At 47.9% G+C, this 19,133-nt stretch overlaps 1 protein-coding gene across 12 annotated transcripts in view; it reads right to left on the reverse strand.

Moving 5' to 3' along the window:
- MTCL1 (microtubule crosslinking factor 1) overlaps positions 1 to 19,133 on the reverse strand; it is a 131,935-nt gene that overhangs the window by 29,019 nt on the left and 83,783 nt on the right. For 7 of the 12 annotated variants that reach the window (XM_023241761.2, XM_023241756.2, XM_023241755.2 and 4 more), the window contains 4 exons: positions 18,570 to 18,701; positions 10,559 to 10,681; positions 7,982 to 8,212; positions 6,139 to 6,336 (listed from right to left, as the gene is read on the reverse strand). In XM_023241761.2, the coding sequence (XP_023097529.1) occupies positions 6,139 to 6,336; positions 7,982 to 8,212; positions 10,559 to 10,681; positions 18,570 to 18,701 (684 nt within the window). The remainder of the gene's footprint in view (positions 1 to 6,138; positions 6,337 to 7,981; positions 8,213 to 10,558; positions 10,682 to 18,569; positions 18,702 to 19,133) is intronic. The other 5 variants (XM_023241759.2, XM_023241763.2, XM_023241764.2 and 2 more) reach the window with 3 other exon arrangements.

Here is a 19,133-nt window from a genome sequence, read left to right on the forward strand (position 1 = left end):
CTAAGGAACTGCCAGGCTCTCTCTGCTAGGAAGTGCAGAACACAGACTGCAATCCAGGTCTGTCCCACCCAAGGCTGGACAAACCGAGCCAAGATACTTAAATTCTGACATTATATTCTACCCAGGTTTTTGTTGTTGTTGTTTTTTTTTGAAACGTTGCCTAAGAGAGCCACTTAATCTCTAGGAGCGATTTCCATCCTCCATACCAAAGGTAATAATATTAGTGAGCCATCCTGAAAGAATGCTTTGAAGTTACTTGTGTTACTTTTTCTCCCCGCGGTGGCCCTTGCTGGGCAATGTTCTGGGTAAAAAGATGATCCTAATCAGGTTAAGAATGGAATCAAGATTCTCTGGTTCGTTTAGAGGTCTTTGGGTGAAAGTCTTCCTGGATACAGACTTTTCGGAAACTTCTGTGCCAGGGGCCCAATTATGCAACCTTTTAGCTTATATATCTGTTAAGCATAGGCCAATTTCAATGAAAAAGGCCAATTTTTCAATCTCTTCAAGATCAGCTTGTTGGCTTTCTTACAAAAAAGCAGGAATAAGATGGCTCCACCATTTCCTTTTCCTTAGGCTAAGGGCATTTGAGCCCTTCCAAGTTCATCTCTTTTGGGCAAGCCTTACCGTAATTCCAAAATTGGGATCAGGAGCTGGACTGTGCTATAAAGTGTTAAACTTTATACCAGGTTCAAGGTTGGGCTTCAGCTAATTAAGGCTGCCACCCAAATATACAATAAGCATTAATGGAAAGCGAAGAGGAAGTTTCTGAGAAAGGTAACACACCAAGATATTTGTGATGCAATGCCAGCTATTTGATAAAATCGTTCCTGCGTAAGATTCCTAAGATATGTGTTTCATAATTCTGTGAAAGAGCTAAGCTACCGTCAACCACTTTGCCTGTATCAGAGCCATTAATGCTGGAGATGAGTGTAATCTAACACTGGAACAGATACATTGTTCTGTTCTGTTGACCTGCTGTTAAGGGCCCACCCACAGAATGCCAGATGGCCTCCACTTCCTATTCATTTAGGCTCGTAGACATAGGCAGGGAGTTCTAGAATGCTGTGGTAGCTGCCCTTAACCCCCGACACAGGGAGGCATAGGTCCTATTTCATAATTACAAAGAGGGACACCTCATACACTATTCAATAAAGTAACCCCTCTACCAGCAAGAGTCCCAAGACAAGTCCTTTACTGTGCGATCAGACAGAAAGGATACATTTACACATCCAACAACATTTTACTATTAATAAGCCATTTGTCGTCCTTACTTCCGTTGTTCCATTTGGATTATTTTTAAGATTCTTTTCTAAAACTACCATCCTCCCACAGATGAAAGAGAAGGCGTCACTGAAGACTGGCCACGAAAACATAATCTCTGGTGGAGGGTTACAGAGATGAGAAATTCATGTTTGTACAAAAAAGTCGTTTGTCCTTTGGCTGAGAATATGCAGGTGATCCGGGCCACGTGGGCTCTGTGCTGCAGGTCACTGTAATTTTCAGAGAGGTTCCCAAGAATAAACGTGGGTTTGTGAAGGAACTGATGGACATGTATTCAGTAAGTTATAAACCCAGAGTTATCAGCCAAAGGCTTCAAAGAAACCGGGGCAGGTCTGATGAACATCAAGTGGCCAGATGGGAAGAAATCACTTAGTAGCGAGGTTTAGGGTTTGTTGCACACGTAGAAAAGTATGCCATAAACTGCTGACCATGGCTAACACTGGGCGGATGGGGACTGAGAGAGCCCTTTCCTGAGTATCCTTCAGCATCTGTGGCTCTTCCCCTCCTCCACCTGTGCTATTTGCACAGGAACAGAAACAAACAAAAACACACAGCAAACATGAATTATGTTTCGTAATTATAAGCTCTGGTCTGGTTCTTTTTTTGTTTGTTTGTTTTTAATTTATTTACTCTTGAGAGAGAGCAAGCAAGTAGGGGGAGGGGCAGAGAGAGAGGGGGACAGAGGATCCGAAGCAGGCCCTGCACAGACAGCAGAGAGCCCAACATGGGGCTCGAACCCACGAACCATGAGATCATGACCTGAGCTGAAGGCAGATGTTTAACTGACGGAGCCACCCAGGCGCCCCTAGTCTGGTTCTTTTTATAGAGTTGCTTATCTCCTAGGTGAGGTTATACAGTTGCAAAGTCCACAGAATAAACCATGGTACAACATACAAAATTGAAAGGTAAATGTGATTTAGGCTCAAGAGGAGAGCTTCCTTATTAAAAAAAAAAGGCGGGGGGGGGGGTGCGTCTGGGTGGCTCAATTGGTGTGTGTCCGACTTCAGCTCAGGTCATGATCTTGCAGTTTGTGAGTTCAAGTCCCGCGTTGGGCTCTGTGCTGACAGCTCGGAGCCTGGAGCCTGCTTCAGATTCTGTGTCTCCCTCTCTCTCTGCCCCTCCCCTGCTTGTGCTCTCTCTATCTCAAAAATGAATAAATGTAAAAAAAAAAAAAAAAAAAAGAGCAGATCACAGTCTGACATACAGGCCCTGTCTGGCACAGGTGCTCTTTTGGGAAGTTTCTGCATCTTGGGCAAAACAGAAAAGTGGGTACCCAGGTGAGTCGAAGTCTGGGAGGCCCAGGGAGCCAAAGGCACTGACTTTTACTTAGGATGGCTCTTGAAGGCCCTAGGCTCCAAATGAGTCCTGGACCAGTGAGTGACAAAGGTCCAGGGAAACAGATTCTACTTGGTCCTAAAGCTGGGTCCCAAGGGAGGCTCTTCAGTGACCAGCTGTTGTTGGAGACTAACATGAAACATAATTTCATCAGATATTGCTCTGAGTTTTAAATCAGGTTCTCTATATTTATACTTAGATGTTTTTTTTTAAGTTTGTTTATTTTGAGAGAGAGAGAGAGAGAGAGAGAGAGAGGCAAGGAAGGGCAGAGAGAGAGAATCCCAAGCAGGCTCTGCACTGTCAGCACATGAACTCATGAACCGCAAGATCATGACCCGAGCCGAAATCAAGAGTCGGATGCTCAACCAACTGAGCTACCCAGACGCCCCTATACTTAGATGTTTTAATAAAGAATATTATGCCACATCCCTGGAAGAAAAAGGGACTTCTCTTTGAATAAATTAATCCAATTCACAGGCGATTACCTATTAGAACCACACAATTCTGGCACTGTTAATCCCCTTGCATTTAAAATCTTGATTTGGGGAATTACTAGTAGATGAAGCCTTAGGTCTCTAAAGCTTAACATAGTGGCAAGCTTCCTGGAACTAGGTGAGAGCTATCCAATAAGCTCTTGCATGTTTTCCAGTTCTTCCGGAAGGCCAGGCGAGCTAAAAGTGCTTTCTGTTCTCGAGGACAATCGGGTTCCTGCTACTAGATCACTACTCGTGTGACTAAAGATCAGTTAACAGGGAACATTCACACAGCTGAGTATTTTCCAACATGATAATTAAAAACACTTTTTTTAACGTTTATTTATTTTATTTTTGAGAGACAGACACAGAGTGCGAGAGGGAGATGGGCACAGAGAGAGGGAGACACAGAATCTGAAGCAGGCTCCAGGCTCTAAGCTGTCAGCACAGAGCCTGACACGGGGCTCAAACTCATGAACACTGAGATCACGACCCGAGCTGAAGTCAGCCGCTTAACCGACTGAGCCACCCAGGCGCCCCAACCTGGTAATTTTTTATGAACTATTCCCAAAGTTGACTCGATACGTTTTACCTCTTTGGACGTGATGCATTTTGCCATTTACTGCGTGCAACTGTGAGAATGTTCACTACGACCCAGAGCGAAGACCGAGGCCTGGGAAATTGCCTTCCTTGGGAATATAGCCTTGGGAAAGGAGTCAGGCCACGTTCCCCGTTCTGATTATCACCTTGGCAGGATCTCAGGGTTTCTGCAAAGGGCGCGGCTCTCTGAGACACGTGTTCTTTTTCTTGCAGGCAGGCTGTCCAGCTAATACCCATGCCACGAAAGGGAGGCAGACCCGCTAACTGAGAATGTTCACTCCCAGGCAATCAGCTGTCGTACAGTAGAGCTCATTAATCTTCTGTCCTCGGATGGACGGCATTGTGCACTTAACTGCTATGGACAGACGGGTCCATTAAAGGCAGTCCTGACTCTGCCCGTCGGCACCCTACCCCGCAGGCCCCCCGTGTGCTTCTAGCGCAAACCGTACAAAGCGATTAGCTCTCGCAAGGGGAAGAGCTAAGAAATCAGCTTGGGAAGGACGAGGCAAAGTGGGATGACAATGAAGTACACTGAACGTGAGGTTCCAGCTGAGTGACTCTGCATTATTTTCCACCCAAGGGTAACATTTTCCATGAGAATTGTTTCGAAAACCAGATGTGTTACATTTTTTCCCCTTTTCCTAAGCATTTGGATGCACGCGTGGGAAACACCCAACGCGCGATCTCAGATGCGGCAGGTTTATGGCTAAGTAGTAATCAACAGATGTATTTGGGCTAATCACAGATAACTTTATAGAACGGACTGACAACATCTCTTTTAAAAATGATACAAGTGGTAGGTTTTAAAGGATTATTCGCAAAGGAGTATTTTATTTTCTAACCAAATCAATTGCTGGAAAAACTCACTCCATGAGCTAAAATCTCCCCAGGGACACTGGCATAACGACAAACTTCCTAATAATTGTAATTAAACGTTCATCTGAAAGTATAATCTCTTTCTCGAGTCATAGTGTTCAGGGAAAGTGAAGGACGGATGGGTGTGCATAGAAAACAGCTCTTCAGTTGTGAAAATCTCATTTGACTGTGGAGAGAAAGCCGACGCAGGGAAACACACATATCCCTCAGGACTGTGCTCAGACATCACTACTTTTCCTCATTTGGATTTGAGCCAAAGATCTGATGCCAGCCCTCTCCCACTTGACCCCTCTGTGGCTCTGGGCTGAGGGAGGAGCCGCAGCTGTGGAGTCCAGTGCACAGGGAGTGCCCACAAATGTCAGCGGCTGAGTGGTGACAGCCACACCCGGGGTAACTGCTGTGCTCTGGGTCCACCCGTCCCTGCCCCTCACCCCAGAGCCAGGGGTCTAGGGCGTGGGGCTTTGGGTTCTGCCCTGCAGAACTGTCAAAGAAGCAACACGGGGTCAGAAAGGACTGAGTCCAGAAAGCCTGGGGGCGAAAAACCTTTAACGCTGGATGCCTCCTAGGGTCTCAACACTCTAAACCCAACACACATGCTGTTTTGTACAGAAGCGTGAAAAATCTGGGTGGCAGGAACAGTACCTTTTGGTTTATTAAGCAGGGGCTGTCTGCTTAATAATTAACAGACGTGGCATTTGGCAATATTTAATAATTATTTCACATTATACGCTGAAATCCCACCTCACTTTAATGTGCTTTCATTTTTTTTTTTAATTCATTTATTTATTTTGACAGAGAGAAAGAGAAAGCATGAGCAGGGGAGGGCAGAGAGAGAGGGAGAGAGAGGGAGAGAGAGAGGATCCCAAGCAGGCTCCCCATTGTCAGTGCAGAGCCTGATGCGGGGCTTTATCTCACAAACTGCGAGATCATGACCTGAACTGAAATCAAGAGTCAGATGCTTCAACGACTGAGCCACCCAGGCGACCGTCCCCATGCTTTCATTTTTTTAACTCTCATCAAATATTTTTATTTCAAGTGGCCCAAAAGGAACTTAAAACACTTTATACATGTTTAGGATTAAAAAAAAAATACGTTCTCTTTCCTCCTTATGCATCATGTTGCCACATGAGTGATGTTCCTGATGCCTATTCAGCTAAACCTCAACAAAAAAAGCCCTGTACATTCTGGCCACGAGGAGGGCGCTGCACTCAGTACTGTCTCTTCCTGGGAAGAATGGTCAACCTCTGTAAAGCCACAGATCACTCTAAACACAGCTCAACATTTCCCCCTTTTCTCCTTCTCAGGGACGTTTGCTGACCTCTCCAACTGATCTGATCCTACTATGCTCCTTGTGTATACATGTAAGCCTAACAAACTAACGGGCTGACCCTGAAATAAAAGACTTAATGATAAAATTTCTAGCACAAATGCAGCTACCAGGCGATCACAGGCAGCCAGAGGAGTTTCCTGCTCCCCAGAACACCAGCACATAAAAAAAGATGACACACACATAGACTGGCAGTCTCCTCTCCCACGTGTGGGTAGAGTGAGGGGCTGAGACCTCGGCACCCACCTGCTTGTGGAGCTGCCCCCCATGCGCAGGCTGCAGCCGCGATCCGTGGTCACCAATCTGCACAGGGGAGTGTGGAGAATGCTCTCCCATTGAAAAGCCGCAGCCTGGACCATTGTCGTCCCGGTCTGGGCTGTCCCCCTTCGGGTCTCCCTGCTCTCCAAGCTCACCGAGCCTGGGGAGGGTCTCTGGATGCTCACTCTGAAAACAGCAGGAGACAATAATCACAGCTCCACCCAAATCCTTTGCTGTACAGCCTGGTTTTTATTGTTTGAGGATAATTCTCCACTTTATGGCTTATCAAGTCTTGACTTCTTAGCCTTTTCCCAAATGTGCTCATTTAGCCCATTTCATGAACTCACTGGCCACCTTCTTCATTTATTTATTTATTTTTTAAATGTTTATGTATTTATTTTTGAGGGGGGGCGGGGCAGAGAGAGAGGGAGACAGAGAATCCCTAATAGACTGTCAGCACAGAGCCGGATGCAGGGCTCAAACCCACAAACCATGAGATCATGACCTGGGCTGGATGTTCAACTGAGCCACCCGGGTGCCCCAACCCTCTTCCTTTGAACAGCACATAACGGGTGCCCAATTGGTCAGCAAAGATTGGAAATTTTACTCTAAGTTATCTTGGCAATGACAAATTCTATGATTTATAAATGATTATTCATTAAAGTTATGGTTTTACAAACTAGAGGAGGAACTCCAAAGGACTGATCAGAAGGAGACTTTACAACTACTTCTAGGTTTTGCTTAACGATGGTTTTCTCGGTCATGGCTCTTTGGAAGCAGGTTGAATTGATTTTGGAAGACTTTCTTCCCTCCGGGAGGAGAGAGAATCCAAGTATCTTCCCCTTCCTAGGATGACTGCAAACTATATACACTGCTCACTAAAGTAAAAGCAGACAAAAAGTTCCTGGGAGTCTAAAGGAAACCGACACTTATGATGCCTTGAAGCCCCCGACACAGGAGTCACGGGTGCGCATGCTCAGAACCTCAGTGGTCCCAGCCCTGCACGCATCAGAAGGCAAGGCTGGAAGGAGCCTGCAGAGCTCCAGGTCACACTGGCTTAATCAATAAGATCAATCACAAAGGAAGTGGCTCTGTCCTTGTCCTGGGATGAATCTGGGAATATGGAGGCACAGGAGGGAACAGGCACGTGCCCAGATTCTGAGGGCAGCAAAAATCTGGCCCATCTGGAGCTTATGAAACGGCATTGGCAGGACGGGCTCTAGCATTTAGGAACAAAAACCAAAATGGAAAGAAGAGAGAAAGATTTAGAGCTAGGTTGGACAAACCAGCAATGCGGAACGAGAGATGGGAAGGGACTCCAGGTGACAATGTCCATGAATCCATAGATGAGCGGCAAAAGAAATGGCAGCAAAACTGTGCTGCACGATGGAGCCATAGACCAGGACTCTGAAAACAAGGTCAAGGGGCGCCTGGGTGGCTCAGTTGGTTAAGCGTCCGACTTCCGCTCAGGTCATGATCTCGCGGTTTGTGAGTTTGAGCCCCGCATCAGGCTTTATGCTGACAGCTCAGAGCCTGGAGCCGCCTTCGGATTCTGTGTCTCCCTCTCTCTGCCCTTCCCCACTCATGCTGTCTCTATTTTATTAAAAAACAAAAAACAAAAAACCAAAAACGAGGTCAAAGGACAGCGTGGGATTCTTGGTCTAACGTATAACTCGACAACCTGTTGCATTTCCATGGCCTGCATTGGACTTGATAAAATAACGTGAAATGGCAGAGTGTGACTCTGTATGTAGAAGGCAGAGGGACAGCAGTGCCTGGGGGGCAAGAACAAAACGGACGCAAATAAAACGAACGCTCTGGGCAGAGGTACCTCCGTGAAATCCTCGCCTTCCTCCTCCATCTGTTTCCCTTGCCGCCAGAGCTTCAGCAGCCACCTGAGTTTGACGTAGAAAAGGAAAATGTTCTGCTTCAAGGAACGGAGCTCCTGCTGCATCAGATTTCTCTCATCACTCCAGGTTCGCTCATGGAGGGTGTTTTGCAAAGCCAGGCTGTGCATTTCTAGCTCTTTCCACCTCAAGGCGTAGAGGTGCTCCTCCTCCATCTTGAATGGAAAAAAGGAGAGAGTGTGACAGCGGCTCTTCCCACCTGCCACCCGAGCCAAACCAAAAGTCTTTGCAAACTGCCGTTCAATCCTTACCACGTTGCACCTGGGACGTGAAACACGGAAACTCCTTGAGACGTGTACTAGTTATAAAAACCTCAAGGGTTTTCCGATTCAGAAGCAAACCCTATATTTCAAAGTAAGGGGTGATAATCAATTTTCATTGTCAAGTCTCTCGGGGTGTTTTTAGTGGTCTCTAAACTTCAGGAAAATGGTGTTTCGGATGTACTACCTGCAGCTGATTTCCATGCAGATTCCATGTGCCCTCAGGATGTGGGCTTGCACACAAAGGCACGCTGGGATTGTAAAGGGGGAGTAGGTGGAGATCCTTCCCCTTGGCTTCCTGAGCCTTCTGGCGTGCACACCCCCAGCAGAAGGTGGAGACCGCCAAGCTGACGGAGAGGCCCGCAGAGAGCAGGCGGGCGAGGCAGGTCGGGGAGCAGGGATTTCTCTAGATGTGAGGTCCTCTGCTGCATACAGTGGTGGGCAAACAAGAATCTGACAACCTGCTGCCACACTTAGGACTTCACGTTCCTATCAGTTATGAGTGACCCTTAGGGAAAGAAAGCATTGCTGAAAAGGAAGTGTTTCCCTTTGCTATGCTAAGTTCCTGCTTTTCAGCACGGGTACAGGCACGTTACAAGCAATAAACCATCATTATGTCGATAATGACTAAGCCAAGGGGTGTGAATAAAATCTTATTGCACAGATTGGGGCACAAGAATAATATCAATAGTAGCTAAAGTGACAGACGGGATGAAAGCTTTCTGTTCCACAGTCCGAAAAACAAGCTTTAGGATGCCAGCCTTGTTTTGAGCTGTCCTCTCCCGCTTTAACACGCCTCCTGGGCCAAAGATCAAGGCAGTGAGTTTTGTTTTGTCTCACTTTCCTAAAGTGCTAGATTCGTGCGCAGAAACCGTGGGGATGCGACAATGGCTGCCTGAGGTCCACGCCTGTGTGTCCCATGTGCTTAAAGCCACTGAAGAGAAGCAGCTCTGGGAAGGTCCCGGGTCTGCGCACAGACTTGCGTGGCCAGTCGTTGTACCGGATCTTTTTTGCACTCAAGCTGCGATAACACAAAATAGTGGTGATTTAATTCACCACCTTGGCAGCCTCGGAGTCCTCCCAAGGGTTCTCTGCCCCGTGGGCACAAGAGCAGGACAGAGCGGGGAGAGGGGCAGCCTCCCACACTGGACATTCACCGTTTGCAGTGTTATCTCAGGCCATCGACCGACTGGGGAGGCTTCAGCACCCTGGGCCGCAAAACCAAGCTAACTCGGGATGTGCAGAGCACCTAGCTCAGGGCAGGTATGCCAGAGGTTCTAGAGTGTTAGTCAATGGAGGCCGGGGAGGGCGGGGAGTGGGCGGCTGGGGGTGGGGCTGTTCCGTCCGCTATTCTGCAGCCTCCTGCCAACGTTCCTTCCCAGACTCTGACTTCCCCAACGTCCTGGCTGCCTCTGTCCGTCCCATGACGCCAAGCACTTCTCAAGTCTCAGGGTCGGTCCTCTGCCCTCGGGACACGTTAGGAAAAACTGTCCCTTTCCCTCTGAACAAGCCTGGATGACCTCTCACCCCCTCCAAGCTGCAACACACTCCTCTACCCTGAATCCAAGTATGAGGCACACCCGGGGCCCTGCCATTTTGCTATTAGCATCTCCAGGATGGACTCACTTCTCACACATGATTTTTGGTGCAGTTAAAAAAAAAAAAAGGGAAAGTAAGTTATTTAGGAAATAAGGGCCCGTGTCTGCTAATCCTTTCTCTTAGCAACTCTGGTGACGGATTTAACAGATAAAGGATGATTAGCCAGGTTATTCTAAAATAGTTAGAAGAGTTAATGAGGCCACAGCTCATTTAATGGTAGGGTTTTGAAGACAACCGTTTAGGGTGAGCTGCTAAAGTTTCTACCAGAAAGCTTACCATGTCGAGAAAGCTTACAAATCTGCGGGGCAACAAAAGTTATGGACACACTTTTCATGTCCAGATGCCTGAAGGCCCTTATTTGATTTTCCTTTGCTGGCCGTGGCTGCAGGAAAAGATAGATTCGATGTTCGGAAGAACTTCCCGCAGACCACAGCGTAAATACAGTCAAAGCACGTTCTAGAAGAGAAAGGCAGACAGTTCTCTTTATGAGACGTCTGAGGGGCCGCTCAGTGGAGGATCCTCCAGCCCCGTGAATCCAGGAGCCTGTGCATGACAGCTTTCTCTCAAATACATCCTGCCATCTGCCTCCAGGGGCTGCGCAGTCAGAGACCTGGTTGTGCTGAAATCGCGTTACATATTTACCTTACGAATCCTGTCTGTAAATTTCTCTGTCTCCTCTTGATGCAGTCTGGCCGCCTGTGCAAGCTGACCCTGCAGCTCTTCTAGCGATACACTCTGTTCAGGTAAAACAGGGGGGCCCCTGAGCTGATCGGTGGGATAAAGGAAGGGGTTTAGTGGACGCGAGGACTCTGCCTGACGTGAAGACGCAGGACAGACATCTGCACAAACCGGGGACACACACGGAGCGACACAGCACGTGCGGGCGCTGCAGCAGGGGAGTGAGTCTGGGGCAGCTCCCCCAAGATCCTACCCTGGGCTCTTGTGTCGTCTGTGACGGAAGCCGGGACGCCCTTATCTCTCTCCTGGGAGACAGGTGCGTCGCGGTGCCTGTGACCCGAACTTCGACCACCATGGTACCCACCAACCAGGCTGAGACCCAATTAGTCTCTGCTACCACAGCGGCTTTTCAAAATGCCGGGGCGGTCAGAGCTGGCAACTCTGATCGAGTCAAACGTGACCACCTCACATGAGTCGGGTCTCTGAGATTCACTGCCCGGGTTCGTTCTAAACTGCATAATTAATTTGCTCATACGCTATCTTAGTAGAGATTTTCGTGCTCAGTCCAGAATGCCTTTTTCTTTCCTGGGCAGCGGTAGGCTGGATGCTCAGGATAACTGGGGTGGGGGCGCCCAGAAACACTGCCTCAGCCTTTTCAGTTGCACACAGTGCCTACAAGGAACTGCACAAAGTTCTGCTTATTACATTTTAGGTTAAACATAGTCAAAGGAATCTTTTTTTTCATGCTTCTCATTGGTAATGTCTACCTACTGGTACAGCCTATCTTTTGTGTCCAAATGGCAACGATAGAGAAATCAAAGCTACTATTTTTGAAAGAAACTGTATTTTTTTTTTTTTAGAGATGGAAACAGTTACATTAAAATCAGTGGGGGGGTTAGCTATGATCTTGTATTAACCTGGGTTGACCATGTGCCTCCAGATGGTGTGTGTGTGTGTGTGTGTGTGGAAGCCAGCAACAGAACATAAACTTTCCTTTCCTTGGGGATTCCTAGGCCACCGGGTGACAATCAGTTCAAAGCCTAATCTTGGTGAGGCTGGCTCTCATTATGGTTATGTGAGGGAGACATCATGCTGGTCGATAAGCTTCCCTCTACCAGCAGGCAGATGTCTCTCCAATTGAGCCTTACACAATGTGCAGCCCTTTGGAGCGCTGGTTCATTGCTTTCTCTGCCTGTGTTGGACCCAAGGCCCTGTGTCCTGTCCCCATGCAGCTATTAAAACCCAAGGCTCTGGCTTACCAATCAATTCTAGCAACTATCCCCTTAACAAGCTCACCCAAAAGCCAGAGACTGCTCTAATGTTCTCTTCCGAAATCAGTTCCACCCCTTGAAGATTTCCCCAAATTTCTTGGGAATTCAGCTACATATTTAAAATGGCATTTTATTCTTTATGCAGCACTTAAATTTTTTTTTAATGTTTATTTAAAACTCTCTTGAGAGAGAAAGAGAGAGAGGCAGAGCACGAGTGAGTGAGGAGCAGAGAGAGAGGGAGACACAGAATCTGAGCAGGCTCCAGGCTCTGAGCTGTCAGCACAGAGCCTGACGTGGGGCTCAAACTCACAAACCGTGAGACCATGACCTGAGCCGAAGTTGGACGCTTAACTGACAGCCACCCAGGCGCCCCTACTTTATGCACTTTATTCAACAAATATTTACTGAGCACCTATAGTGCTTGGCAGTGTACTGGGGATTTAGGAGTAAATAAAGCTGCCCCAAATCTCTGCCCTCATGGGGTATCCCTTCTGACAGTTTAGGTATTTTGCACAGGAGTGCTTTCAGGTGACCCAGGCTACTCTCCTCCCAGCTTTACTTTTCAGTTACTCATTAGTCTATACATTTAAAATGTAAACATCCTCCATGTTTTGATACATCTAATACTAGCCCGAAGCTCAATATTATTAGATGTTGAAATAGGCATCCTAATCAACCCTTTTAAGAAAATCAAGTATCTGTTAATTTAGTTTCTATGGTATTAAAGCAAACTAGTTAGTTTGGTTTTAATCTTAATAAGTCATGTACAGGGGCGCCTGGGTGGCTCAGTTGGTTAAGCGTCTGACTTCAGCTCAAGTCATGATCTCACCATTCCCGAGTTTGAGCCCTGCGTTGGTCTCTGTGCTGACTGCTCAAAGCCTGGAGCCTGTTTTGGATTCTGTGTCTCCCTCTCTGTTTCTGCCCCTCCCCACTCGTGCTCTGTCTCTCTCTCTCAAAAATAAATAAACATTAAAAAAATTTTTAATAAATAATGTACATAAACTTTTTTTTGTTTATTTATTTATTTTTTAGAGAGAGAGAGAGAGTAGGGGAGGGGCAGAGAGAGAATCCCAAGCAAGTTCTACACTGTCAGCACAGAGTCTGATATGGGGTTCGAACTCATGAACTGTGCACTTATGACCTGAGCCGAAATCAAGAGTCAGACGCTTAACCAACTGAGCCACCCAGTTGCCCCTACACTGTTTTTATTTCAAACAAATATATGAGCCTCATACTTCAGCATTGTTTGATTAAAAATGTGTCCCTCTGTTGGAGCCGCATCTTTGAAGCATCACAGAAAAGGACCCGTGATGTCCTATGACATTGTTTCTCTGGGGCATCTGATTTACCTACAGTGGCTCTGTGTCATCTGTGGAGTATGGTCAACAACGGAAACTCAGTCCTCTTCGTCTATTAGAAGTTTTATTTTTCTTTACTGTCCATTTTTGCTAATGGAATCTTAAAACTCCTACTGACAGCTAACTGTTCCTAGCTGGGATGCTGTCACTCCAAATTACAAAAAACAAAGTACAAACATGCTCTGGTCAAAGTTTCGGTCCAGAATTATTCTACCGTCACACGACTGCATCCAGCCACATACATTTGGAGGAAGTGTTCACATAACACCTAGATCTCTAGAAAATAAATACTTCATCACCCAGTTCCCAAAGTGTTCATTCTAAAACCTATCCTTTGCCCACTTACCTAAGGTCCTGATTATACATCCAACAAATTTGTCTGGAGCTCTCTGTGAAGGCAGTCTATTGAAACAAATACCACCCTCACTTGGTGCCAAGGCTATGGAGACGTATCAACCTTGACATCACAGCTACCTTCCCTGACAGTGTTCTGAAACCCACCGCCCACAATTTCCCCCATATGGCTGAGTCCACACCAATGTATACTGCTCATCTCCTGGACGTCTTTAGAGAAAGTGGCTTATAAATCACTTTCCACACTTAAGAAGATACTTGCATTATCTCGAAGCAAAAAAAATAAATAAATAAAAAGTAGGAATGCTTCCCATTATAGAGACTTTAATACTAGCAATGCTACTTAAATATTAGGACTCTATTCCACCTCTACCACAAGGACTTCATTTTCTGGTGAGTTCCATTTTGTTCTGGCCAGTTTTGTTACTGCTTCTTCCAAAAGCCATAGATGAAGTCAGCACATGTGTGCATATACTTGGCATAAGACCCCATGTCATTTTATCCATTGTGGCTGGTATTTCACAGCTGGGGCATAAGGGGTCACAAATGCTTCATGTGTGTCGTTGACTAAGGGATCAAAGGAGGAGTTGGGGAAGAGAGCCCTTTGAGATTCCTGCTCTAGAAACTCAATCCTCTGGGCCACGGGCTTGGTTTCATTTATATCTGAAATGTGACCAGTGCCCATGCTCGGCCACTTCTCATTCAGAACTATTTTTAAGGCGCCCCACACATTCCAAGCTGCATATTCTATACGTTGGTCTCTCTTAACAAGTGGGACTCTCTCAGCAGGTTTGTCGGGAGCCACAGGGAGCAAAGTCAGGGGACAAATCTGGTGCGCAGTGGGAGAACCGAGCTAACATGTACTGAGATGAATAGGTACGAGGAATATCTGTCCTTCTGAGCTGTGAATTTTGGCGTGCCTGCATGAATGGGTTAGTGGGTATTAGTGGGTTCTGGCTTCAGCTTTCTCTGCCTGTGATCGTTTTAAGAGTGCTGGGTGTGGATGTTCCCGTCCCCTCCTAAGATTAGAGTGTGCACCATCTGCGAGGCAGGCCTTCTATTTGTTGTCACCTAGTGACAGACTTGTCATGTCCCGAAATGCAACAGTGTGAGAATATAGCTTTTCTTTTTCTCCTCCTTGGGGTTACTGCTGCTGCCGGTGGTAGTTCTGGTAGTAGGTGGTTCGACCCGGCCCAAATACCCACATCTGCCTAAATAAGAATGCGTCTTCTCTTCTCTAACCCCACATATGAAAATCTACAAGGCAAATAACATGGAAGGCATTTCACAAGTGGAGCTTGAGGAATGGATCCATTTTTAAAAAAAACTTCAGCTTAAACACAGAAAGTTCCTGCCCCCCACCCCCTGCCTTTTTTAAGCTATTGATAGCAGGTATCCGATCAGCTCCCCACCCCCAAAGAGCTAAAGGAAATTCATGCAAGTATAGTAGTAATCGGCTTGCACAGACGGTAATTTCAAAGGCGACGTAAGAGGAAGTGAGACAACTCCTCGAGGCACGCCGGCCTCAGTCTTGGCCTCGTTCTAGACAGAAGTGTCTGGGTTCGCCTTTTCTGCACTTATGGGGGCATTGTGCACTGTCACACTGACGGCCTGCATAAGTCTTCACCGGGAGATGCTTCTGGGTGGGTCGGGCTGCCCTGCTCATGGACAGGAGCTCTGTGTACCGTTTTGTGACAGCCTCACGGGAAAGAGGTTGCGGGCCACGGATCGGGGGATGTTTTCATTAGAAGGCTTTTAAGAGTTCTACGTCTAGCATTGTCCACTGTATAATTCTTTAGCCCAGTGTCATATTCAAGGACCAAACTAAGCAGTCTGTTAGGGTGACATCCACCCCAGGGACACAGCAGCTCTCTCAAGACCCCGACTCTACAGACAGTCTATGTTGGGTTCTTCTCATAAAAGGAAAAATGACAGAGCTATCAAAGTGGTCATAGAATAGGTTTTATCTTTTAAAAAAATACTTTAAAATACAATGTTTGCACATATAACTGAATCTTCCGTCTGAAATGCCTTAGTGAATAGTCAGAACGAAGGATGCTCAAGTCCCGATTAATACTATTCCCCCTTCTAGGAAATGATGCTGCCTGGGCCTTGCCTTTCATGATGAGCTTTTTCCCTTTGTCATCAAAATTTATAAAATGAAAGGAAACTGGACAGATGTGTAAAGGAGGCAACGTACCATGCATGGCAAGAGAACTAGGTGTGCCGTCACTCACCCCAGCGATCTGGGTTTCAGAACATCCTCCACAGGAGATGGAGCTCTTCTGAGCAGTGCCCCCCCCATGTCAGGGTGGGGAGAGGGCTGAACCAGGCCTGAGGAGTCCCTTCGGGACCTGCCCCACCTTGAGCACCAAATACCCGGGGACTTCCTGGCAAGCCACCTCACTCTCAGACCTCGATTTTCTCACGCTCAGAATGAGGCCCTTAGCCTGAAGATCCGACATTCCCTCCTGAGCTCTATCGTGCAGGGATCCTAAGTCACCACGTGGCACCAGCTAACTCTGCTAATCTGTCTCTCACGGAGGTTTATTTTTGCACAACACTCACTTTGATTCAACACAGTATTTTCCTCTCCCCGAAGTTGCTGGTTTCCAAAGCTACACAATGCCGTGTGTGAGTGTGTGTGTGTGTATGGCAGGCAATGGGGAAGCTTCTCGACGCCCCGGCATTAAGCAACATTTCCTCAGAGTTTAACTAAGCAAGGCGGCGTGTGACGTGCCTTGAATGTTAAATGAGGAGGAAGCTGCAGTTATCCTCAAACAGCGATCAGAGAGCGCGGGGCTGCCTTGTTTAGCCGGAGCTATGCATCAGGAAGCAGCCAGTAAAAAATCTTCACTCCGGGGGGGCAGAGGACACTGGAACCACAACTAGGGCAGCTGTGACACCCCTTCCCACCTGGCCATCTTCAGTGGCAGGGCATATTTCCCTCCTTATCCATAGCCACACTTTACATTTACAGAGCATCCAGCGCTTTTCGGGGTACTTTCTCAACAGCTCATCGGCTCTGAGAATCTACGAGTAATCACGTGAGTCAGGGGGAACAGTATTTCTCCTCCCATTTCACAGATGAGAAAACAAGAGGCTGAGACTTGCTTGAGAAAGAGCTAGTAACGGGCAAAGCTGGGCTTGAGCCCAGGGATCCTGATGCCCGTGCCAGACTGGATTCCAGCACAGCGTGACCTCCCTGCTAGAAAGAGCTAGTGGTACAGTGTTAGCTGCGGACTAGGAAATGTGTCTTCCTGAGGGTTCCATCCTGGAGAGGAATCATTCAGTTCTTCTGAAATGTACACAATTGTGAGGTTGCTACTGCCCAAGCAAAGCAGCATTCTCAGATAAAGACCCTGTGTGGGGCACAGGCCGATCAAAGGGGCTTACCGTGAAAGTTGCAGAGTTATAAGACACAACAATCACTAAATCTGTATTTGGGGAAACCCCCAAATAGGTGGTGTTTGCTTTCACTTTTGGTATAAAACCTAGGGACATCTTACCTGCAATTTTGGAATGAAACACACTAGAAATGATATGCTGCGATATATGCCCAACTCCAGGCCCAAAGACAGTGTCCAGAAAACGTTTTCTAAATTACAGATGCTCGTTCTTCCAGCCGGGAAGGCCCGGGGTACCTGTGATCGTCTGTGGAGGCTCCGCACAGCACACTGGGCTCCTGCTTGCTTTCTGGGAGCTTGGCCCTGACGTGTGCTCGGCCCTCAGCATGCGGGCTGCCTCCTTGTCACAGCTCTGTGTGACTCATAGTTACATTCTTCCCTCTGGGGCAAGGACCCGGATGCTGCCTTCTCGGACAAGCTGGGCCTCTGCCAAATAATATAAGGATGGTGGGACTACACAGGATATTTCCGAAAACTGTTTCTGTTTTCATGGAAGCCTTTCAAGGGCAGTTTAAGTGTGTTACCGTACGCCCAAATCAATGAGGGTAGGGATGTGACTTACTCTTACAGGACAGGGGAAAAGCCCAGACCAGAGATACGTGAGCTCAGCTCTGGGTAAGCCAGCAGCCCCGTGCGCCGACCTGTGATGTCAGGACCCGCAGCTACCCAAGGCGCTGGCTGCAAGCTGAGCTCAAGGGCACAGGTGCTGCTCTACCCCAAGTGCCTCTGTGCGCATCCCTTCGTAGTCAAATGCCTGACTCTTTTGCTGAGTGAGCTTCAGTGTGCTTCCAGGAGTGAGTCCCCTGTCTTTGTCACCTCTGCTGTTTGGGAGCCACCGGGATGTCTTAGAGCTGAGCAGTAACATCCCTGCTGGGGCTGGGAAATGAAGCCTCTTGAGCTAGACCTTTCCTAACGTGGAGCAGGATGCTCTATTCCTGCAATCATCCACCCTGACCAGCAGTATCGGAGCCAGCCGAGTCATTCCTCGGGGACACCTGTCTCTCTGTCCTGGGTGGAATTACTTGGCAGGAAGAGCTTTCACCAACAGGACGGCTGACAACTGTTTCGCGCGATGGAGCATCTAGGGTGTCTGGGAGCTTTGTTGACAAGAGGTTACCATGGCAACAGAGCCTGCTGAAGAGCCCCCAGGCCGGGAGCGCACTCCCTGCTTCTGCTCACCGGCTGGAGCACTGTCACCAGAAACTACAGGACAGGCCACATGAGACACAGGGAAGGACAGTTTCCTCCACACCAGCAAACACAGTGCTTGGTTTTCATGCCTGCTTTTTCTACTGTTTGACACAAAGCTACGGAACACTCACCAATCAATCTCCTATGTTTTGCTAAAGCTCCCGGCGCCAGTGGGCGGGACGATGGCCGTCGGACCCGGGTGCTGGCAGTCCGCTGGCATTCACCCTGTGCAGACCCTTGTCTTCCATTTGCATGCAATGGTTTGAGTACCCGGGAGTCCTGCCTCATTCCATCTCAGCCCACCACATCCCCTAAGGGCCTTGGACCCAGGGAGGAAACATCACACAGCCAGCCACACAGCAAAAGGAGGGGCGGGAGGGCAGGGGGTGCTGACCTCTAGACTGAAGTAGCTCTGGCCTGCCTGCTGGCAGCTCCCAGCGTCCCCATCAGCCCGGCGATGCAGCTGTTCCGGCTCTTCCCCGCGTTCCTGACCCGGCTGCCACTCCGGCTGACCTCTCAGTTTGGACTGTTAGGTGCATGGGAGGGATTTGGTTTGCTTCGGTTTGGTTTTGAATTTTAAATAAACAACAAAGGGGAAGGGTGTGGTGGTGGGGGGGGGCAGGGAGTGGGGCTCGAGAAAACAAAAGTGGGCAAGGCAGACAACTGAAACCACCACCAGACGAGGAAAAGCATGAACAGACACAGCGCCGTACAAGAGTGACGAGGACAGAGCCAAAATGGGGATGCGCAAGACGATGGGCGAGAGATCTGGAAAGCAAAAAGAGAATACAGAGGGGGGAAGAAGGCAGAACACTGGTTATGAGGCGCATGCAATGGGGATGCGTGAATCAGACTGAACTGCAAGCACACACCCACGAAGGATACGGAAACAAGGCTCCTCCTTCCTCGCTTGTGGTCGAGCAGCAAAAGCCATAATCCAGGAGGCAGCTGGGTCATG

Source organism: Felis catus, chromosome D3 (assembly GCF_018350175.1).
Source record: "Felis catus isolate Fca126 chromosome D3, F.catus_Fca126_mat1.0, whole genome shotgun sequence".
Classification (NCBI taxonomy): Eukaryota; Metazoa; Chordata; class Mammalia; order Carnivora; family Felidae; genus Felis; species Felis catus.